This window comes from Cylas formicarius, unplaced genomic scaffold (genome assembly GCF_029955315.1).
Source record: "Cylas formicarius isolate icCylForm1 unplaced genomic scaffold, icCylForm1.1 PGA_scaffold_10__41_contigs__length_53128322, whole genome shotgun sequence".
NCBI classification, from domain to species: domain Eukaryota; kingdom Metazoa; phylum Arthropoda; class Insecta; order Coleoptera; family Brentidae; genus Cylas; species Cylas formicarius.
In genome coordinates, this window is record NW_026844214.1 from 43858357 (window position 1) to 43878109 (window position 19753).

General features: G+C 35.0%; 1 protein-coding gene across 4 annotated transcripts in view; it reads left to right on the forward strand.

Annotated features, from left to right (window-relative positions):
• Positions 1 to 296: 296 nt before the first annotated feature.
• LOC132704341 (CREB-regulated transcription coactivator 1) overlaps positions 297 to 19753 on the forward strand; it is a 28465-nt gene continuing 9008 nt past the window's right edge. Inside the window, exons 1-10 of one of the 4 annotated variants that reach the window (XM_060674287.1) lie at positions 297 to 447; positions 8224 to 8385; positions 9332 to 9532; positions 9913 to 10046; positions 12506 to 12653; positions 12710 to 12811; positions 13064 to 13114; positions 13562 to 13675; positions 17006 to 17185; positions 19430 to 19492. In XM_060674287.1, coding sequence (XP_060530270.1) covers positions 340 to 447; positions 8224 to 8385; positions 9332 to 9532; positions 9913 to 10046; positions 12506 to 12653; positions 12710 to 12811; positions 13064 to 13114; positions 13562 to 13675; positions 17006 to 17185; positions 19430 to 19492 — 1263 coding nt within the window. In that variant the 5' untranslated portion in view covers positions 297 to 339. The remainder of the gene's footprint in view (positions 448 to 8223; positions 8386 to 9331; positions 9533 to 9912; positions 10047 to 12505; positions 12654 to 12709; positions 12812 to 13063; positions 13115 to 13561; positions 13676 to 17005; positions 17186 to 19429; positions 19493 to 19753) is intronic. The other 3 variants (XM_060674303.1, XM_060674295.1, XM_060674313.1) reach the window with 3 other exon arrangements.

The window sequence follows — 19753 nt, forward strand, 5'->3', positions numbered from 1 at the left end:
GCATTCACGATTGAAAATTGCGCTAAACCGGATATGCTTGTTATTTTGCTGTTTAAGATTAAAATTTTTGTGTGTTATATACATACAGCAATACTGTAATATTAGGCGTAATACAATTACGTAATATGTAAGATTCTCAAGATTCAAGTCGTAAACAGATTGGTGACGGGAGTCGATCCAGAACCGTTCGGTTTGCGAAACATCGATTAAACAATCAAATGCAGCGACCCGTATTTCGGTTTGCGTTTTGAACGTAATAAAATGACAGCCGTAACTAAACAGTTGGCAACGCTGAATCGCGCAGTGCAGTGGCGTGAGTTTGTGTGTGTATAGAAAATCATGGCGAATCCGCGGAAATTCAGCGAAAAAATCGCCCTCCACAATCACCGACAGGCCGAGGAGACTGCGGCGTTCGAAAAAATCATGAAAGAGGTCCTGGATGTGAAGGTATGCACCGAAACGTTAACCTCCAATTGCGAGTCCAAATTCGAATAATTGGGGTACGACGTAAACAATGGTCCTCTCTGATCAGCATATTCCGCTGGTGTGTGGGATATGTGCGAAAAACGACGCGCCGCGACGCCCCCTTCATAAAACACAGTCCGTACATAATTTAACGATATTGCAACAATCAATATCTGGGGTTTAATAGGTATGTGCGAGTGCTTTTGACAGAAGAGAACACGAGCAATAACAAAAACAATTCTGCACATCTGACGATGATGGTCTGTTATTTGTTTGTTTGTTTCGTGGTGATGAAATTGGTTAGAGGAGCAGGCTGCTGTTCGTTTGTTTTAATTAGCGAGGCGCGATTGTTTATACGTTTCTAGAAAAATTTGGTTTATGTGAAAACTACGGCAATCTGGTATTTGTAATGTCTTGTGTTTGGCGCATTTTTTGTCTATAGAAAAATGTGACTCGCAAATGCTTTCGGGGTCGTACAGTTTGTCGATTGTTGATAATTTTTTTGAGGAAACTTTATGGAACATCAGTTAGTCTGCTGCTATCGTAATTTATAATAAAACTGTGAGCAGTTACAGGACCTGTTGGTTGACAAAATCAGATTGTTTAGGTAGTTTTAAGATAATAGTTTTTCTTGGTCAAGTTATATTGACTTCTTCGCAAACGTTCTATTAAGCTGGGTATTTTTCTTTGGTTGGATAAAGGAAAAATAGCCCGAATCCGTCTTCACAAACGAAAAAGATCTTTCAAATTTGTGGACTTCAACCTATTGTCACGCCATCTGGCGGACTGGGTCTTGCTTAGCGCAAATACTTGCTCCCTCAAACAATAAAGCACCGAACATTCTACATATTATTTACTGAAAAGATTGAGTGTTCATTTGGTGTTAAAGGACTTAATCTTCTGCAAACATCCGTGTGAATCCTGTCCTCGTTATCTCGATGTCGTCGTATTTTCTAATTTTCCCGCCTCGTGGATTTTTAGCTTAGTAACCCGGTGGTCAGGTAGATTTATTTGAAAAGAGTTTTGCGGAAATTTGGTCTAGTAAATAATATTGCCGGAAGGGTCCCGCGTTTATGTTTTGACACGTGCGGAGAGATTCAAGGTCGACGCGATTCCGGGCAATAATAATAATTGAAAATGTCTGTTACGTAAAGCCGGTTTTGCGACTAATGTAATCGGCCCAGATGAGGGAAACGCGTCGTTGAAATTTTGGAATTTTTTCTGAAATTTGACCTTCGTTTACATAAGGAAATATTTAAAAATTCAACAGCAGTGAAAAACACCCTGTACAAATATCTATTTCCGCCCTTGCCATATCAAGCGTTACGACATTTTACAGTGTTTATTGTGTTGTTAATGACATACCGTGTCTTGTCGGTTTGAAACGCAACCGAACATAATAATTAGACGCCATGATTAGTGGATTATTTTGCATATTATAAATTATTATTATTATTATTTTACCGCGTGACTCTTCATCGTCTAGTAATTTTGATCGAATAGTTGCTTACCTTAATTAACTTTGGAAAATAGTGTCTGAAAAGTATTGCATCTGAGCTAAAACTAATCGAATTCACGAACTATCAGCAGCTTTGTTAGTTGTTGAACGCCGCTAGGTTTATACTAGTTTTACACTGACATTGTGATTACGAAATTATTCATGAAATTACTTCACTAACAAATTTTGCGAATGTAATGCACCGCCCGGATATCAAATACTCCTCAGACAAATTCACGAAATTCTTCATAAATTTATTCACGGAGTAGAACTTGTTCTAATATTCGTCATTTTTTTTTGCGTCAATTCAGCAATATCATGTAGCTATTAGATAATATAGGCCTAAGGTAAAAATTGATGCGACTCAGGTTTCCATGATATTTTCGCCTTAACTAACTAACCAAAAACTAACCACCTTTTCGATGGTCAGTAGCAAAAAATTATCAACAGTAATGATAAGAACTGCCTGGGGTTTAAGCGTTGCAAATAAGTAGTCATTCTTATGAATAAACGCTGTTCTAAAGCAACAAAAGCAGTCAAACATAACTAAACTAAAACTAGTATTATATATAACAACAAAAGCAGTCAAACATAATTAAACTAAAACTGGTATTATTGATTGGTTTGAAATGCTGTTAGGTTAAAACGAGATTTCAAATGGCACCGCTTCTTGTGCATATGACACAGGACTTCCCAATATATTTTTTTATTGCTGATTAAAAGATCTCATTATTTCATCTATTGATCAGTAGTGGACCTACAGATGGTCAAAGTTTAATTATTACAATATCTCGCTCGCTTTTAAAATGTCAATTAGAAATTTGGTATGGTTAATACTTCTTAGAATATTTTAAGCGTTTTAAATATATTTAAAATCTACAGTAGTACACGTCTGGTACTTTTCAATTGCGAAATTGGGTAGCTCATTCAGTTTAGAGGGTTTTTGTCTTTCAAATTTTATCGAGAAACGAATATTCGTTCTAAAACATGTTTTTTGGTTCAAATGTTTTAGTTTGTGCTTTAAAACCTGAACACTAGCGGCTATATGGTTTAGTTTTGGTTAGTTCTCTAAAAAAATTCTAAATTTATTTCGCCGGTTTATGTTGCGTTTTTTTTTTTTTTTGAGAATAGGAGTGAAGGAATCTAAATTTTGGCATGTATATCCGAGGATATCGGGGTTTAGCTAGTTTAATGCGAAAACTTAATCGCACTGACGGTATATTTTATAATCAGAATGATGAACTGATTTTTAAAAAAATTACTATAGGTTTTCCAGCAAAAAAACTGCCGCATTTCATTTGTGTGTTTATTTTGAGTAGATGATTGGTTATTTCATTTGATTAAAAATAGTCGTGCGCATTGTTTTGCATTTTCAAGTTTGAAATCCAAAATTACACCCGCAGTGTAGTTTCTAGATTTGCCTTTGGATATAAATGCGATATCCCAAATATTCGCTCACAGAAGACAACAGTGGAAAGTTACCAAACACGCGCGCAAAAAAAAAACTCAAAAGCGGACCCCTCCCTCCGAACGTTATTAATAGACCAAAAATGTTAATTGCCGCGTAACACTTGCACAGCCGAATATCTAATTAAACCGACGATCTTATACAAAAGTTTTCTGAACGTTGCCCCAAAACTTTTATTGAACGAAAACAACAATAACAATGTCGGTTGCCGAATAATTTAAGAAAAGTCAAAAACATGCCGATCGAAATTATGGAGAATTGTCGTAAAGGCGTCCGCACACGTGCAATTAACCGCCTACAACGCTCTAAAGTCATCCACACATTATACGCCGCCCCGGAATTTCGCAGAATTTTTTTGACTATTGCAGAGCTAATTCGGCATGACTTTGAAAATTTGGAATAAAATCTAGCATACTTATCTCGAAGAATTAAATTCCAATCAATGCAGATTTTCCGCCTTAAAAAATTACAGTTTGTTCCTTAATGCTGCGTCAACATTGGAGGGGAAAATTATAATTATAATAATTAATGATAATGGTTTTATTTTATTGTTGTTCATTTGATGATAATATAAATATTAGGAATTAGCAATTACGTTACAACAATTCAAACAATTAAGGGTTGTTTCCTTAATTTAAAAGTCATATTATAGAGCTTTTATTATTATTTTCTGCTTTATTCCAAATAAAAATCAAAACCGCTGAGCCTAATTCAGTCAGGTAACTCTTTTATTATATTTTATTATATGATTTAACTCTTAGTTCAGGAGGCAGAGTATTGAACACTTTTGGTCCAGTACAGTATATGTATGGTTCTGACACGCTACATGTTTCGGGTTCCGTAGAGCCACATCGTGCTGGGCAGCAGACCTTGTGTTAATGTTATGATTTATTTTGGTTTTATAATAGCTGGTTTTTAACATAAATCTTATCACTGATTTCATATAGAGTTGTCTAAAGGTAAGCAGAATGCTCTCCTCAAAAAGTAAGTTAGTCGAGTATCCATTTTTTAAAAAATGTATTGTTTTTATAATCCGTTTTTGAGCCACCAACAACCCCAGCACATGCGTCCCGTAGGCATTATCCCACACCACTAATCCATAGTTCATTATAGACTCTAGTAGTGAAAAATGTACCATTTATAGTCCCTCCAAAGATAATATATTACGTAATTCATAGAACTTATATATTAGTTTTCTGACTTTGCTAGTTACATAATTAATATGATTGTTCCAAGTAAACAGTTCATCAATCAGAATGCCCAGATATTTTGTAATAGTTTTTCTTTCAAGAAAGTTGTTACCTTTACAGTCTACGTCTTTTTCACAATGAGATTCAAGTTTGTGAATATTGGTAGGTAGAGATTTTCTCGATAACGCTAAGTTAACAAATGTGTTTTGTTTATATATTTGATGGTCTAGCCATTTCTTTAATCCTCTCATTCTCATTCTAACGGCATTCGCCCAAGATCACTGCTGTATCATCAGCAAAACAAGTTAGTGATATCAATATCAGCGGACCAAGCACCGTGTCCTGCGGCACACCCAATCCCACCTGTAACCTATCACTGAACATATCAGCAACTATCACAAACTGATTGTCATTGAATAAATTATTTTTTTAGATGTATTGAAAGCTTATACTTTATACGCTTTTCAATTATTTTACTAATAGTGCTTATTAGTGCCATATTTGTCTTTAATAGAGGAACAATGATTGCATTTTTGAGAATATCAGGGAAGTCGGAAAAGTGCTTAAAAGATGCACAATATTTATTTTTATTTTTTCAGAGCTTATGTTATTCCCGCCCTCCTTCACACCATTTTTTAAACTTTATATTTGATCCAAAATTTCATTGTTGTTAATAGGGGTAAAATAAGTCTCATTAAGGATAGGACCGACCAGATTACAATTAGATATTCTTCCTGCTAATTTTTGACCAACATTATAGAAGTGGGAGTTAAATTCATTTGCTATTAGTTTTTCGTCAGTAATTTCAGCATTGTTTACCAACTATTATTTGTTTGATTTCGGAATTATTAGTTTGATCATTTATTGCTTCTTTAATTAGTAGTAGTAGTAATTTTTTATAGTGCAAATATTTGCTTTTTTATTAACTTTGATAATTCGGTTCTATACTTTTTATAATCATTTAAAATCTTTAGATTATTTTTGTTCAAAACGCATTGCTTTTTTAATTTGTCCCTATTGGGAATAGAAATAAGGAGACCGCTTGCTATCCATAGTTTTAATTTAGTTTTTGTACTGATCACTATTTTAGTCACCGTCGCTCTACCAATACCAATAAGTTATAATCGTTGCAATAAAGGTGTTTGTAGACACGCAAAGTTACATTTTATTGCACTTTTGGATAGCCATTTCAAAGACAAATTCAACGATATATATGAGTATGGGTCTGTGATGCACCTTTTCGAACTTATTAGCAATCATCTTCAGAACTGGGGTTTTCCATCTATTATTTTTACGAAAATAATGCTTTCCTTTAGGCAACGATCTAATTTAAAATATTTTCTTAAAATACGTGGTGTTGCCACGTTTCGTAAAATAATTCTTCTCTCAATTTTCTTAAGTTAATAGCAATTTCAATTATATAATTTAGTACGGGTCTCTGACTTACCATTTTGACTGAATTGGCAGATAAAATTATAAATTGGGTATAAGATTTAAATTATTAAGATATGAAACTGGGAATCAGCTCCTTATCAACTTATTCACAACCGTTTTAGAGAATTGTTAAGAAGTCATATTAAAAGCAGAATATTAAGCTTTGCACAGTGTTGCCAAATTTCGCAAATTACTTATTTCTACGTTTGAATGTCTACGTGAAATGATTACAAAAAATTTACACTAATTTCTAATGCATATTACTTACAAGTAAAATTAATTAAATTAGTTTTTCAATATGTCAGCCGTTTTGAAGAATACAAGTAGCATATTCTAAATGGTGTATGGCATTTGAGAAGTAATTCGTTTCATTCTGATAGTGTATTGTCGCGCGAACTCACTTCCAAAACTGTTTACGGTTTATCTTTGTAAACCATATTTTTCAATGTGCCCCACAAAAAAAAAGGCCAACGGGTTCAAATCTCGACTCCTCGCTGGCCAGTCCACCGTCTGAAATTTTAGTTTAAAAAACGAATGCACTTCGATTGTAAGGAGCGCCATCTTGCTGTCAAAAAAAATTGAATTCTGTCTTTGGGGAATATTATTATGTTATAAGTGGCCGAATTTCGTTCCTTCATAAGTTTAAATATCGTACGGATGTTAAATTTTGTTGGTAAAATATGGGTAGTAAAATTCTAGGTCTCCAGATTGCGCATCATACTTTCACAGATCTTCACCGGTGCTTGTTTACTTCAAAAACACATGTTTTACTTTCTGAACTCCAACAATGCGTATTTTTTCTATTAAATAACACCGCGGACTGTAAATATTGATTCATCGGTCCATATTATATTTTGAAATATGTTATTTAAAAAATGCCTTTCCATCATTATATTGCAAAATTGGTGACTTAAGTTAAAATCTGTTTCTTGTAGTTTTCGTACTGGTGTGAATTTAAATGGCTTATAACTGTTCCGTCTACATATGAAACGGCAAAGCGGGTGGAGGTCTCTGTAGTATTTTGAAAATTCAAAAGAAGATCTAGCTGCATATTTTCATCCAAAACTGTTCGGCTCCTACTTTTTTTGCCATTTGTTCAAAACTGCTGACAATCGCCTATGGGGAAATTTGGCTCTATATTTTGTGAGAGAAAAAGCCCGACTTTTGTTATTGGCGATGTAACACTTTAAGTGGAAGTCCGAAAAAATACGCTTAAAATATTATAATACACTGATACCTGTCAAAAAATCATTAATATTACCACAACAGAGAGCTACTATTGTTTTCGAAGCTACTGCGATGCTTATGTCAAGGTCAAAGTTAATAATAATATCATCAATTTTGTGTTTGTGCCTTTCAACAGGCAGGTTTCTATATATTTTTTAAAGACATGCGGTCTATATTATTAAGAATATGAATATATTTTTAAAGTTTTTTTTTTCCATTTAAGGGCCTTATTTACAAGATCCTTAAATTATGAATGCAAAAGAATGTATGTATTATTGGAAAATAATTGCCAATTAAACCAAAACGGTAAGTCAGAGACCCGTATTATGTTGTATAATTGAAATTGCTATTAAAGTGGTTATTCGAAAATCCAATAATATACAGGGTGTCTCATTTAAGAAAATCGAGAAGTGTCATTTTGCGAAACGCGGCAACACCGCGGATTTTAAGAAAATATTTTAAAATTGACCATCGCCTAAAGAAAAGCATTATTTTCGTAAAAATAATAAATCGAAAAAAGTTTAAAAAGTTAATAAGCAACCTAACAATGATGGATTAAACATACCCGAATTCTGAAAATGATCGCTAATAAGTTCGAAACGGTGCATCACAGACCTATAGTCATATATATCGTTGAATTTGTCTTTAAAAGGACTATCCAAAAATGCAATGAAATGTAGGGTGTTCTATTAAAAAAAATGTAACTTACCATCCTGTATATAAAAAAGTGATGATTAGGAAAATAAAAAAAAATAAAGGTAATTTTAATAGAAACAACTTTTGTATTCAATTTTTTTTTGTAAGCCCCTTAGGTTTCGAGATAAGGTATAAACCCCACTTAAACGGGCCACCCTGTACGTTAATATGAACTTTTTTTATGAGCAGTGCAAAAATTTAATTTTAATCGAATCTAAAAAAAAATAAAATCGGGAAATTTATAGGTGGCCACGCCCATCGTTGATCGAAACATGAAAAACACACTTCGGATAGGCGGCGGATTGGGGCAGACGTTAGGCGGCTCGCTGCCCGACGTTTCGGCCCCGCGGCCCATCGTCAAGGCGGCAACGTCACCCGCCACGTCACCGATCAAGGATCCGCTCAAGGTGACTCGGACCGTTGTTGCCTGACGCACCCCTTTTCTGTCCGCCTTTCTTTAGTTTTTTGTTCGTTTCATTTTCTGCGTTCAACTTTGTTTTACGCTTGCAATTTTTTTATTCGACAAATTTTTTGTTGTTCTTTGTTGCACTTTCGTTCGCGAATGACGACACCTCCCCGGAGGATGGCCGTTGCACGAGTAGAATCAGAGATGGTGTTTTGATAGTGTAAACAACTCCGGCACCGTGTTAGGTTAGGTCTTCCCTGCGACCTAGTGGTGGGAATGAGTGCACTTATGTTTTGTAAATGCGCTTTTTGTCGCATACTTATGGCAGGTCGTTTTGGAACTGGAAAGGTTTGTCTAAAAATATGAAAAATATAAATATAATATTAAAATATAAAATAAATCGATAATATAAAAATATATATAATATTATTAATAAAAATGGTAGAAAGAGCGTAAAATAAGTTCAATAGTAAAAAAGTAAAAAACACGTCTTTTTAGCAAATATTTGGAATTCTTGCAAATTATGGAAACACTCATTAGTTAAGAATGCTATTATTTGCATTTAAATTTTTTTAAAGCTTTCTACAATATGTGAGAAAAACTAAGTACACTTATACATAGGGGATTTTTTGGAATACCCACAGGATGGTTTTGGGTAACAAAATTGTTGACAGTTCCTTGCCGAATATGGATGTATATCCTCTTTTTGTGAATATAGAGGAATAGTTTACAGAAAAGAAGTGCGGGATCAATATCAAAGTTATATTGCTGTTCTTTCCTAAAGAAGTAGAAATCGACACACGTAGTGTTTTCGGCATTTATAAATACCTCTATGTGTAATCACCAATCAATAAATTGCTGAATGCATAACTGCAACTCTTCTCCTGCTGTATAGCCTGTTTCTTTCATTATTTAATTTCCATTATCCAAGAATGTCAATTTTTCAGCCGAACGAGGAACCACTTCACGCACGCATGGTACCGGTGTCGGGACGTCAGAGCCGCACCAGGTCGCCCGTCGGGCCCATCAGGAGTACGCGCGAGAGGAAACTGTCCCCTTACTCTAGCGGGCCTTATCTAAGTCCACCGTCGGATACAGGTTGGAGACGCACCAACAGTGACTCGGCTCTGCACCAAAGTGCCATGCAGGTACGTCATTGTTGAGTTATGTGGTTCAGTTAATTTTTCAAAAATAATTTTGAGCTGTTTGTGAGCCTGCGGTCATTTAAATGGGTAGCAATTTCCAATAAACAAGGAAAAGGGAAGTGGGTGAGTGAGCGGGAGAATGAATGACAGCACTGCAGCGAATGGGTCAGATGAAGCAGAGATAGAGGGTGAGAGAGAGGGGGACAGAGAGGGAGACAGAGAGAGGGAGAGGGAGCAAGAGAGAGAGAGAGAGGGCGGGGGTGAGAGGGAGAGCGAGAGCGGTAGGGAAAGGGATTGAGAGAGAGTGGAAGAGAGACAGGAGAAGGGGGGAGGGAGATTCAAATATGAGTTCCAAATTCGCTATGTAATCCGATGATGATTAGGGAATGGCAATGGACAGAAATGAGTCACCGAATCGGACGTCATGGGGCATGCTGCAGGGTATGGGCGTGCCCGATAGGAATCCTAATGGAAGACCAAGATCTAGTTGTGATGTTCCTCGAGTACCTGGAATTCAGTAAGTCTCTTTTTTCTGGCTAACCAGCTCTTCTATATCTGCAAAAGGGATTATCAAAAAAAAAGTTGCGAGAACGCAACGGCTAGTTGTCCCAGTACATAAATATCAAACGTAATAACAACTCGGGTTAGCATATTTCTGTTTATGTTATTCTTTATTGGGTTGTACAGCTCAGAATGTATTTTAAATGTGTAGTGTCCGGCACTATAAAGTGAAAATGTTGTTTTATTGTGATTTTCATTTGGTTTTTTATTTATTACTTGCGTATCAAAATTATTTACTGCATCCTCGACAATGTTGTTATAAAGACTCGTAAACACAACATTGCAAAACAAATGATATTCATAATTTTAAAAAAATAATAATAAAAAATATTGCACAATTACATTAGAACAAAAAATGTTTAACACCGTGCCTTTATCCTAATAAATAAAAAATACAAAAGCAGATAAAAGAAGGACAGTCATAGCTATCGATTCTCTAGAATATATAACAAAAACCAAACAGTTTCTTAAACCAGACATATACCAAAGCATACAATATAATCCCACTGAATTATACCAAAAACAAATCAAAATGGTACAGTGAAAAATACCAACTAATAATTATGAATTCTCAACCTCCAAAATTATATTCTTCAATTAAGTTACACAAACAGGATATGCTAATTAGGCCTGTAGTTTCTTTTGTAATAGCACCATCAGTTAAACTTTCAACAAGATTAATAAAAATTTTAAAATATCATATTGCCTTTAAATCTGGATATCTTATGAAAAATTCGTTCGAACTCATCAACAAGCTTAAAGACATTAAAATTCATGCTCAGGCAATTTCAGTTTCCTTTGACCGATTGCATTATTCTTACTGAAAAACTTGTCAACCCTATCATAAAACAAGACTTGTTAGATCTTCTAATAGTTTGTATAGATCAGAATTATTTTTAATTTAATGAAGGATTAATTATGGGAAATACAGTTAGTCCATTACTTGCAGAAATTTTCCTGGACAATGTGAAAAATATCATACATAAACATCCTCTGATTAAAAGATTTTTTTGGTGGTATAGATACATAGATGATGGTTTTGTTTGTTTCACTGGAACGGAACGACAATTACAGTTCTTTATGAATCATATTAACTCCATACATAAGCGTTTAAATTTACATGCTAAATAATTCTTTAAACTCTGTGTACTTAACTATAACTAAATTGCAGAACAAATTACATTTTTCCATTTACCATAATAACCTCACACCCGAACACAGTAATAGATAATAACTCAAATCACCCTCACACACACACACAAAATGGCTGCGTTTTATTCTTTGATCCACAAACTACTTAATGTACCACACCCACAGAAATTTTTGAAAAAGAATTAATGGCATTTAACAATGGTTACGAAGCCTCTTTTATAGATAAAACTATAACTAAAAAACAGTTTCAAATACCTCGGAAGTCTATCTATCCCATATTAAATACCGAATCCAAAATTTATAAAACAATAAAATACATAGGAGAACTTAGCAAGAAAATTTCGAAACATATATTTAAATTGGGTCTTACGATTACTTTCAAAACTGAAAACACAATTGGCAAAATTTTAAAAAACAATTAAACTAAATCGCGAAAAAATCAAAAGTCCGGAGTTGAAATGTCCCAAAATGTATTCCGGACAATCAGGTAGAACATTTAAGAAACGCATTAACGAACTTAAAAGAGCGTATAAGAATAAAAGTTGTGATTCTAACTGTGCCATTCATTTAAATTCAGAAATACACAAGTTGGACGATAATTTTGATATTTTATATTATGAAACAAACAGCAAAAAACTACATTTGTTGGAAGCTATGGAGATTAATCGAATCTATGACTTAATGACCAATTGTTGACCGTGTCGGTTGTTAAATTTAAATTTATAACGCTACACCCCTAGCTAAGAATTTATTACCACCTGATTGTATATATAGATGTCGCAATATTGTCATATTTTGTATTTTGTTGTCGAAACAGCTGTCATAAAGTAATAAATTACTGTGAATATTTGAACATTTTTTGTTCTAATTGAATTGTGTTAAATGGATTTTTATCAAGTAAAAGCTCCACCTCGTTTAAAAAAATATTGCTTTTATTAACATGCAACAGAGTTTGAAGAAAAAATGAAATGAATCAAAACCGTGAAAATGTATAGCATATATAGCTACTCACGTCGTACTATATACGTACTATATATTTATTTGAAATGGAAAATGGCGCAAAAATGGAAGTTTGTAATACATTTTCAGTAACAAAAGAAAACAAAGAAATGTAGAAACCAAAATAAAGCTTATGTAGAAAAAACTACGACAAAAATAAATATAAAATAATGAATAATCAATTTATTAATTTATTTTGGTTTCGAAATTAAAATTTGTGGTGGGTTGTGAATATACGCTACAGTCTCGGTTGATCTTTTACAGTATATGTCCGTCGGCTCACGACCCCGGAATCGTTCAGATACCGATCGGGAACAATACCGGTTCATTGCCGGACTTAACCAATGTCGATTTTTCTTCGCCTATCCATATACCCCTCGACCAAGACCAGGATAGTTCACCCTACAGTTCTGTGAGTCTAAATATATTTTTTTTGTGCCTAGGTTTTCACTCTATTTTCATTCGCAGAGTCCCTTAAATAACAGCCCGTCGACCCTGTCGCCTACCAACGCACTGCCCGGCATGAGGCATCACGGGCGTTTCAATTTTAATCCGCCCATATCACATTCGGTAAGCCCGTTTGGCCGTTTGAAGTTTTATCCGAGCCTATTTTTTTTTTTCAATTTTGGCCACAGTATTTTTTTCTTTCAATACGGGGTGGTTTTTCGTTTTTCGAGAAAAGCGTCGCCACCCTGTATATTACGTAGTATTTTTTGCCGCTTGATTGACGCCACTATTTTATTTCCTATTGTCTCGATTTTTTGTTTGTATTTTGGCATGCGCTTTTTACTTTGTGCATATTTTTTTGTCGTTTTGTTGCAGAATCATTTATCAGTTCCAAGTAATTCTAGGTACCAACATCAGCTCTCCCAGGTAGGTGGTCGAAACATGCAAAAAAAGAACTTGTCGAAAAACGTCGACTTTGCTTGCGGGTCGAATGGAGGACCCAACTAGTCATTCATTCATTTATCACTTTTATTTTTATTAATTCCTTTACAATTAAGAAAACTATAAACTATGAACAACTAAATATCTATGGTTGTCTTTTGAAATTGGTGTTTTAGGTTCTTGAAATTGAATGAAATTGAGAAGTAATAAACGTGTGCTCATTTCATAACCATAAGAAATTTCCACAACATAAACGTCACGTTGCCATACTAGTGAGTTTTTACCGAAACTGCGATCTATGATCCTGCTCTTGTGGTATGGTGGGTGGTTCATGTATATTTTTAGCTGGTCTGTTTTTCGATAGGTTTTTTTTTGTTTGGTGTATGAAAATTAAAACTGACGTAATTTATGTTTGTCACTGTATATTTGCAGAGCGTTCCGGTGGAGAAAAATAGTATAGGGATCTCCGACAATGATTTCTCGAATTTAAGCGGTTTGAGCGGCTTGTACCAGCAGCCGTGTTCACCTACGTCACCATCACCGACGGTAAGTGTGAAATTTAGCCGAGTTTAATCGGCATTAAAGAACAATAAATAAAACAAATTAGTCCGACTCGCAATCTTAGTTAAGTAAGACGTTACGTTGTTCAAATACGAAATCTCATTGTTCTCTCATTTGCTTTTATTGTGTGGGCTTATCCAGTCGGGGATGACGGAAGCACAGCACATCTTAATTCAGATGCGACGATACGCTCAAGGAACCGGAATTTGCAGTGGCTTTGTAAAATAGTAAAATGTAAATATGTCGTGTTTTAGGGTGTTTTCAAAATATGAAAATTAAATATTATATTATGTTTATTTAAGTCTAATAAAACCAAATGATTACTATTAGAAAATATTCTATTTCACTCTCAGAGTCGTCATAAGGATTAATTGCAATTGGCTCTATGTTATTGTGTATATAAGAAGAGTCAATTTTACAAATGTACTGTATTTTTCTAACTTTTAATAGGTGTATTAATAACTTCTTGAAGTAGTAGCAATATTTTCAGCTCTTACATTTGATTTTATTTGGTGCTACAAATGTTCTATGAGGTTAACTATATAATGATGTCGATGAAGACGTAAAAAATGTTACTTCAACTATCACGTATATATTGTTTTTTAATAATATATAAATTTAACACTTCCAAAAGTTGCCCTTTCATGTAATTGTTGAATTTGGCGCTTCTTGTGGTAACTTTTTGACGCTATTGTCTGGTTTTTTCTTTAAAAGATAATTTTTAATCCAATTGTTTTCATGATGCTCCAAGTTAGGGTCCTTAATATTCTTCACAGACAACAGACAGCAGTTTGGAATAAATCGCTGTTCTATCTTCTTCTTCTTCCTTGTTTTGTTTAGCCAACTGTCTGTTGTTTCTTGGTCCCTTACTCCCCGTCGGGTCTTAAATTGTTGCTCCATCTTTTTCGAGGGTGCCCTGTACTTCTGCGGCGTATAGGTGATTCATCACGAACCATTTTAACTATTCTCAAGTCATACATGCGTTTGATGTAGTACTTCCATTCCACTTTTCGTTTTAATATCCAGTCATTTATGTTATCCACTCTACACATTTCTGTGATGTTCTCGCTTCACTCTCTGTTCTACAACGTTTTTCGAGCAGGCCGTGTTTCTTTTGTGCAATGTTTCTGTTCTAATATGTTTGTTTTCCCAAATGATGTTATTTAAGAATGCTGCTTTCTTTGAGATTTCTATTCCCAGATATTTAAATTCCATCTTCCGTCGAATACAAGTTTACACCTGATCGGCAGTTTTGAAGTGGTCGTACATTTTCTCTTAGAGGCAGATACAGGTGATAAGTGATTTAGCTCTTAGTACAACGTCGTCTGGAAATGTTAAAGACATTCGCCTTGTCTGATACCTCTTTCCACCGGTGTTAATTCCGTAAGTTCTCCTTGGCTCTGTTTGCTTAGATTTGATTGGTTGAGTATATATTTTCCATAGTTTTTGTAAGGTTGTGTGGTATCTGCCTATCGTAAAGAAGATGGAATATATCTTTGAGTTGGACTCGCTCAAATCCTTTTTCCAGGTCTATGAAACATATATATGCTGGCTTGTTGTATTCGATAGATTTTTCCATTAACATTAATATTAAAGACATAAACCACATTGGTGAATGATCTGCCTGATCTAATTCCTTGCTGTTCATCTGATAATGTGATTAAGTTATTGATTTTATTTGTTGTGATCTTCGTCGGTAATTTTAGAGTTGTATTAAGCAGTTTTATTTCTGTATAGTTTGATGCAACTTTCCTATCCCCCCCCCCTTAAAACATAAGAATCATAGTATTTACCATTCGTCCATGATTTTGTTTTGTTTTGATCTTTGAAATCAGAATTGTTAGTTGACCTGCAAGCCTTTCTCCGCCATATTTGAGTTCATTTGCGGTACCGTATAGACCGGGGCTTTTTCTGTTCTTTGCAACTCCTTTTGCTCTCTCATGTCTTTCTATCCCGCTGAGTGGGCTTGATATTGTTTTTGTATTTTACCCTTGATTCTTGTTTTTTGAGGGTTCAATTATCAATGCTGTGATTGATGGCCTTTCTTTTCCATGTCGCGAAGCATGGAGTAAATCTTGTCATTATCCTTTTCTTTGCATGAGTCGTCATCTTTGTATCTGAGGGAAGGTTTCGGTTCTGCGAGCATGCCTAGTTTTTACTTCAGGTAGGGTGCTAACGTGGCCCGAGAACCCTTCTCCTTTATCTGGGCTCGGGACCGGCAACGCTGCCACTGGCTACTCAGTTCACCAGAGATAATACAGGCGCAGTTTGATGTGTTTTTTGCTTTATTTGAAGGTGCTCTTATCTCAGTTTTTACTGGAATCAGCTCATTCTTTGGACACTGAATCGCGTGTATCGAACCAAACTTCATTTAGATAAATTATACCTACATCTGTTTTTGGATCTACACTTTTTAATTTACCGAATTACCACTTGTTTTTTGTTTACATTTTTGAATAAGTCTATGGAAGGTGGCACGGCCGCATATTGCTTTTATCTTTTTCTAACTTTTTTTTCAATTTATCCAAATTAGGAATTTGGTTTTGATAAAGGAACTATATTTTCCTTCTCACCATATTTTGTTCACTATTGTCCATTCACTGTTAATAATATAATTTATCGAGGACATTGGCGTTATCGTAAGTAGTTAGGTTTCATTCAAAGCTTCTTGTTTAATGAATTCTCTGCCTATTCATTCATACACATTTTTATAATTTGTTTTTCCACTCCCTTCTGTAGAAGAGAGTGGAAAAACACCGATTATTAAATCTTTATTAATAAACTCATGACTCAAAAGCCGTTTACCACACTTCTTGCACACACACTTGCATCTGAAGTGATATATGCTTAAGAAGTTTTTTCGAAATGCACTGCAAAACGCCCCTTGACCCTTACCTATGAATAAATTTCTGGTTTGTTGGGTTTACTCAATATAGGTGTGAAAGTGGTAATTACTTTTTCATGAGGGTGCCTCAAAAGCCAGGTCGAAATATTTTGAGACACACTTTACTAGACTGGAATGCCTAGAAAACGTCAAACCAAAATATCATTTTATTATGTAGAGAAAAAGTTAGTATAAAGTTTTACCCATTTGATGCATTCCATTTTTTTATTATGTAATAGAAAATGTCAGAATTTGTTGAATGCTGGAAGGTTTTTTTTCTTTATTTAGCTGAAACGGTCGTGTATTTCAATATCTAAAACAAAAATGGCGGGAGTGCGCTGTGGTTTGTGTGGTTTCCTTTAGCTTTCGCATTTGTAATCTGTCACGGGGCGGTACGGCCTTGGGTATTTCAAATTTTTGGTCGGTTGCAGCTGCAACAGTTGCAAACGGATGGTTACCGGAGTCCGAGGCCGAGTCCGCAGTCGTCACCCAGTCTGGGGGGGAGGCACTCGGCGCCCTGCAGTCCGGGGGCGCCGAGCCCTCTGTCGAACGACTACCACATCCAGCACCAGAGCATGCCGTTCCAACAGCACTTTGAACAGCTGACGGTGGTAAGTAGGGGTCAGCGTTTTTGTTTGAGTGTTCGCGGGGAGGGACGAATATATAGGGTGCGGACATTCGTCGTCAAAAAAAAAAAAAAGTCATCTAAACGTAGATTCGGAAATGCTTAGTTTCCAAGATACAGAGTGTTAAATATTAAAAAAAAAAGCGTCTTTGGTAACAGGATACGTTGTGAACTAAATTTATTGTGTATCAAAGGATCCAAAATATAAAAGCTGTACTTTTAATAGCTTATTCGCAATAAATAACAAAAATTGCAAAAAAAGTAAGCGACGTGTATGTCTTTGACAATAGTTTTCGCTAAAACACCTCCCGGGACGGCACTGGACTTAACAATTGTACTCTATACTCTGTTTCTTACTGCGAGAGAGTTACAAATCATTATTGAACTGTACCTATGATAATTGTCAAGGAATCCGAAAGTGGCATGCGGTGGCCAGATCTTTTTCTTAATTGACGTTTACTGCCACAATAAATACGTTTCACAGCCACCTGGACTTTTTTAATAATAACATTAACAGCCGAACGTAATACTGCAGCAACTAATTCAATAAAGCGGTTTCTTATTGAATGGTCTTTAAAATTTCAAATGCTTGTAGCTCAGTTAGTTAATCACCCTGGCAACACATTCTCAAGCTATGGCAGTCATGTCATGGGACACCCTGTATATAATAATGACAATGGATTATGAAAAATGGAGTATGTGTGTCGAAAATGTGATTGAAATAGTAGGTAGAATGTGAGAAGTTGACAACATGCTAGAAGACATTGTAGAGTCCCTTACTTTGGACTCCAATGACTGTAGTTTATATGGCCACTCGGAACATATTTACTAAAATTTACAAATTAAGTTGTATTGTAAATAGATTTTATCTTAAATAATAATATTTATTGCATTTTATCTATCTTCATATTATTGTTACCTCTATATAAGTTTTTAATTAATTAATTTTAGAATAATGAATATCTTAATTATCTGCCCATCTCTATCATGTATAATTAATATTATATTTATTATTGTAATAAACGCCTCTGTCGCGTTATTTTTATTTACAAAACTCGTCTTTTTATTGTGTGTAAAGTATGGTGACCCTATCTCGCATTAAGAAACGAAATTATCATAAATAATATTTTCAAATTTCAACAAAATCGGGCAATATAAATTAAACTTAATTTAAAAAAAGAGGTAAGGAGGGAGGGAGGGAGGGTGAGCGAGGGAGGGAGGAGGAGAGAGAGAGAGAGATATCTTGATCTTGTTTGAATCTTTAGTTTTATAGAAAACTTACAAACTTGAGTCCAAAGCTTCTTCGTTTTTAAGATACAAGGTGTTGATTGTAAATATTATGGATTATTGATTGTTAATTTTTAATAATTTTGACTACAAAATTTAGAAATGTGAAATTTTTCACAACAAATACCAAACAATTGGGTATATTTCAATAGAGCGTAGACAGTTGAGGACTCAATTTTATTTTCGTTTCGAAAATACTCCTTGGCGCCTTGTATCTTATAAACGAGTTGAAATTTTGGCCGACGTAGTAACGCATAATTTCCAAATCGTATGCGATCGTACTCTCCCCGGGTACATTTTGACCGTTCTTTAACGCACGGTATAATTTAATTGGATCGTTAGGGGAACAATATCAAGTAGGGTAGCGAATGATTGCTAACCAGGTATCGGTAATTTACGCTGTCTGTAATAGTGCTATCAAAAGCTAAGTTATATAGATTTGGTATGTACATAGTTTTCGACAGAACCATCCATAGAGGTATCATGGTTAGATCGGTTTCATACTCGAGCTGGTTTACACACCACGTAGCATTGAAGACGCCGGATACGAGGTGTTGCGACAGAAATGTTTATATTTAATCAGTCGATATTTTTTGTCTACGGTTTAAACGTCGGAAACTCTTTCCTCCAAATTTAAATGTAGAAATTAAACATTCTAAAGGACTTAAAGATAAAGATATTGAATAAAAAAAACCGTAGCAGCAGGTCCGTGTTAGTTTGCTTAAAACAGTTGTAACTGTTTTAAGTGATGACTGTTTTAACTGTGGCAGATATTTAATTATGAAATTTGCTCTTTGCACTTATTGCTAACGGCGTTAGTTTCATAAATTTGCGATCGCGCGACATCTTGTAACCGACGATCGAACCATCATCACCCCGCCCACATCTCATATTCATAAATCTTGGCCGGAATGTGGGTCTAAATGTGTGTGCATGTTATTAGGACTGGGCACAGCTAGTCGCCAGCCTGATGGAGTCCGGCTGTACGTGGAGCGCTCACTTGGAGGTACTAACAATTGAGAATGACAGCTCTTTTCTTTTCCTTGCTCGTTTTTTTTTATTCTTTTAATTTCTCTCGGACGCTCTGGTTTTGGGTATAGAATTCTGGATTTGGGATTTTTACCCAAGAATCAATGCGGTTTTTGGCTTATAAACAAGACCTGTTTAAAAACACATAGGACGGGATTCCGAAGGCTAAGCTTTTTAAATCTTAGATCATGGAAGGGACAGCTAAGGAAATTGTCTCTAGTCTGATGCGCGTGGATCA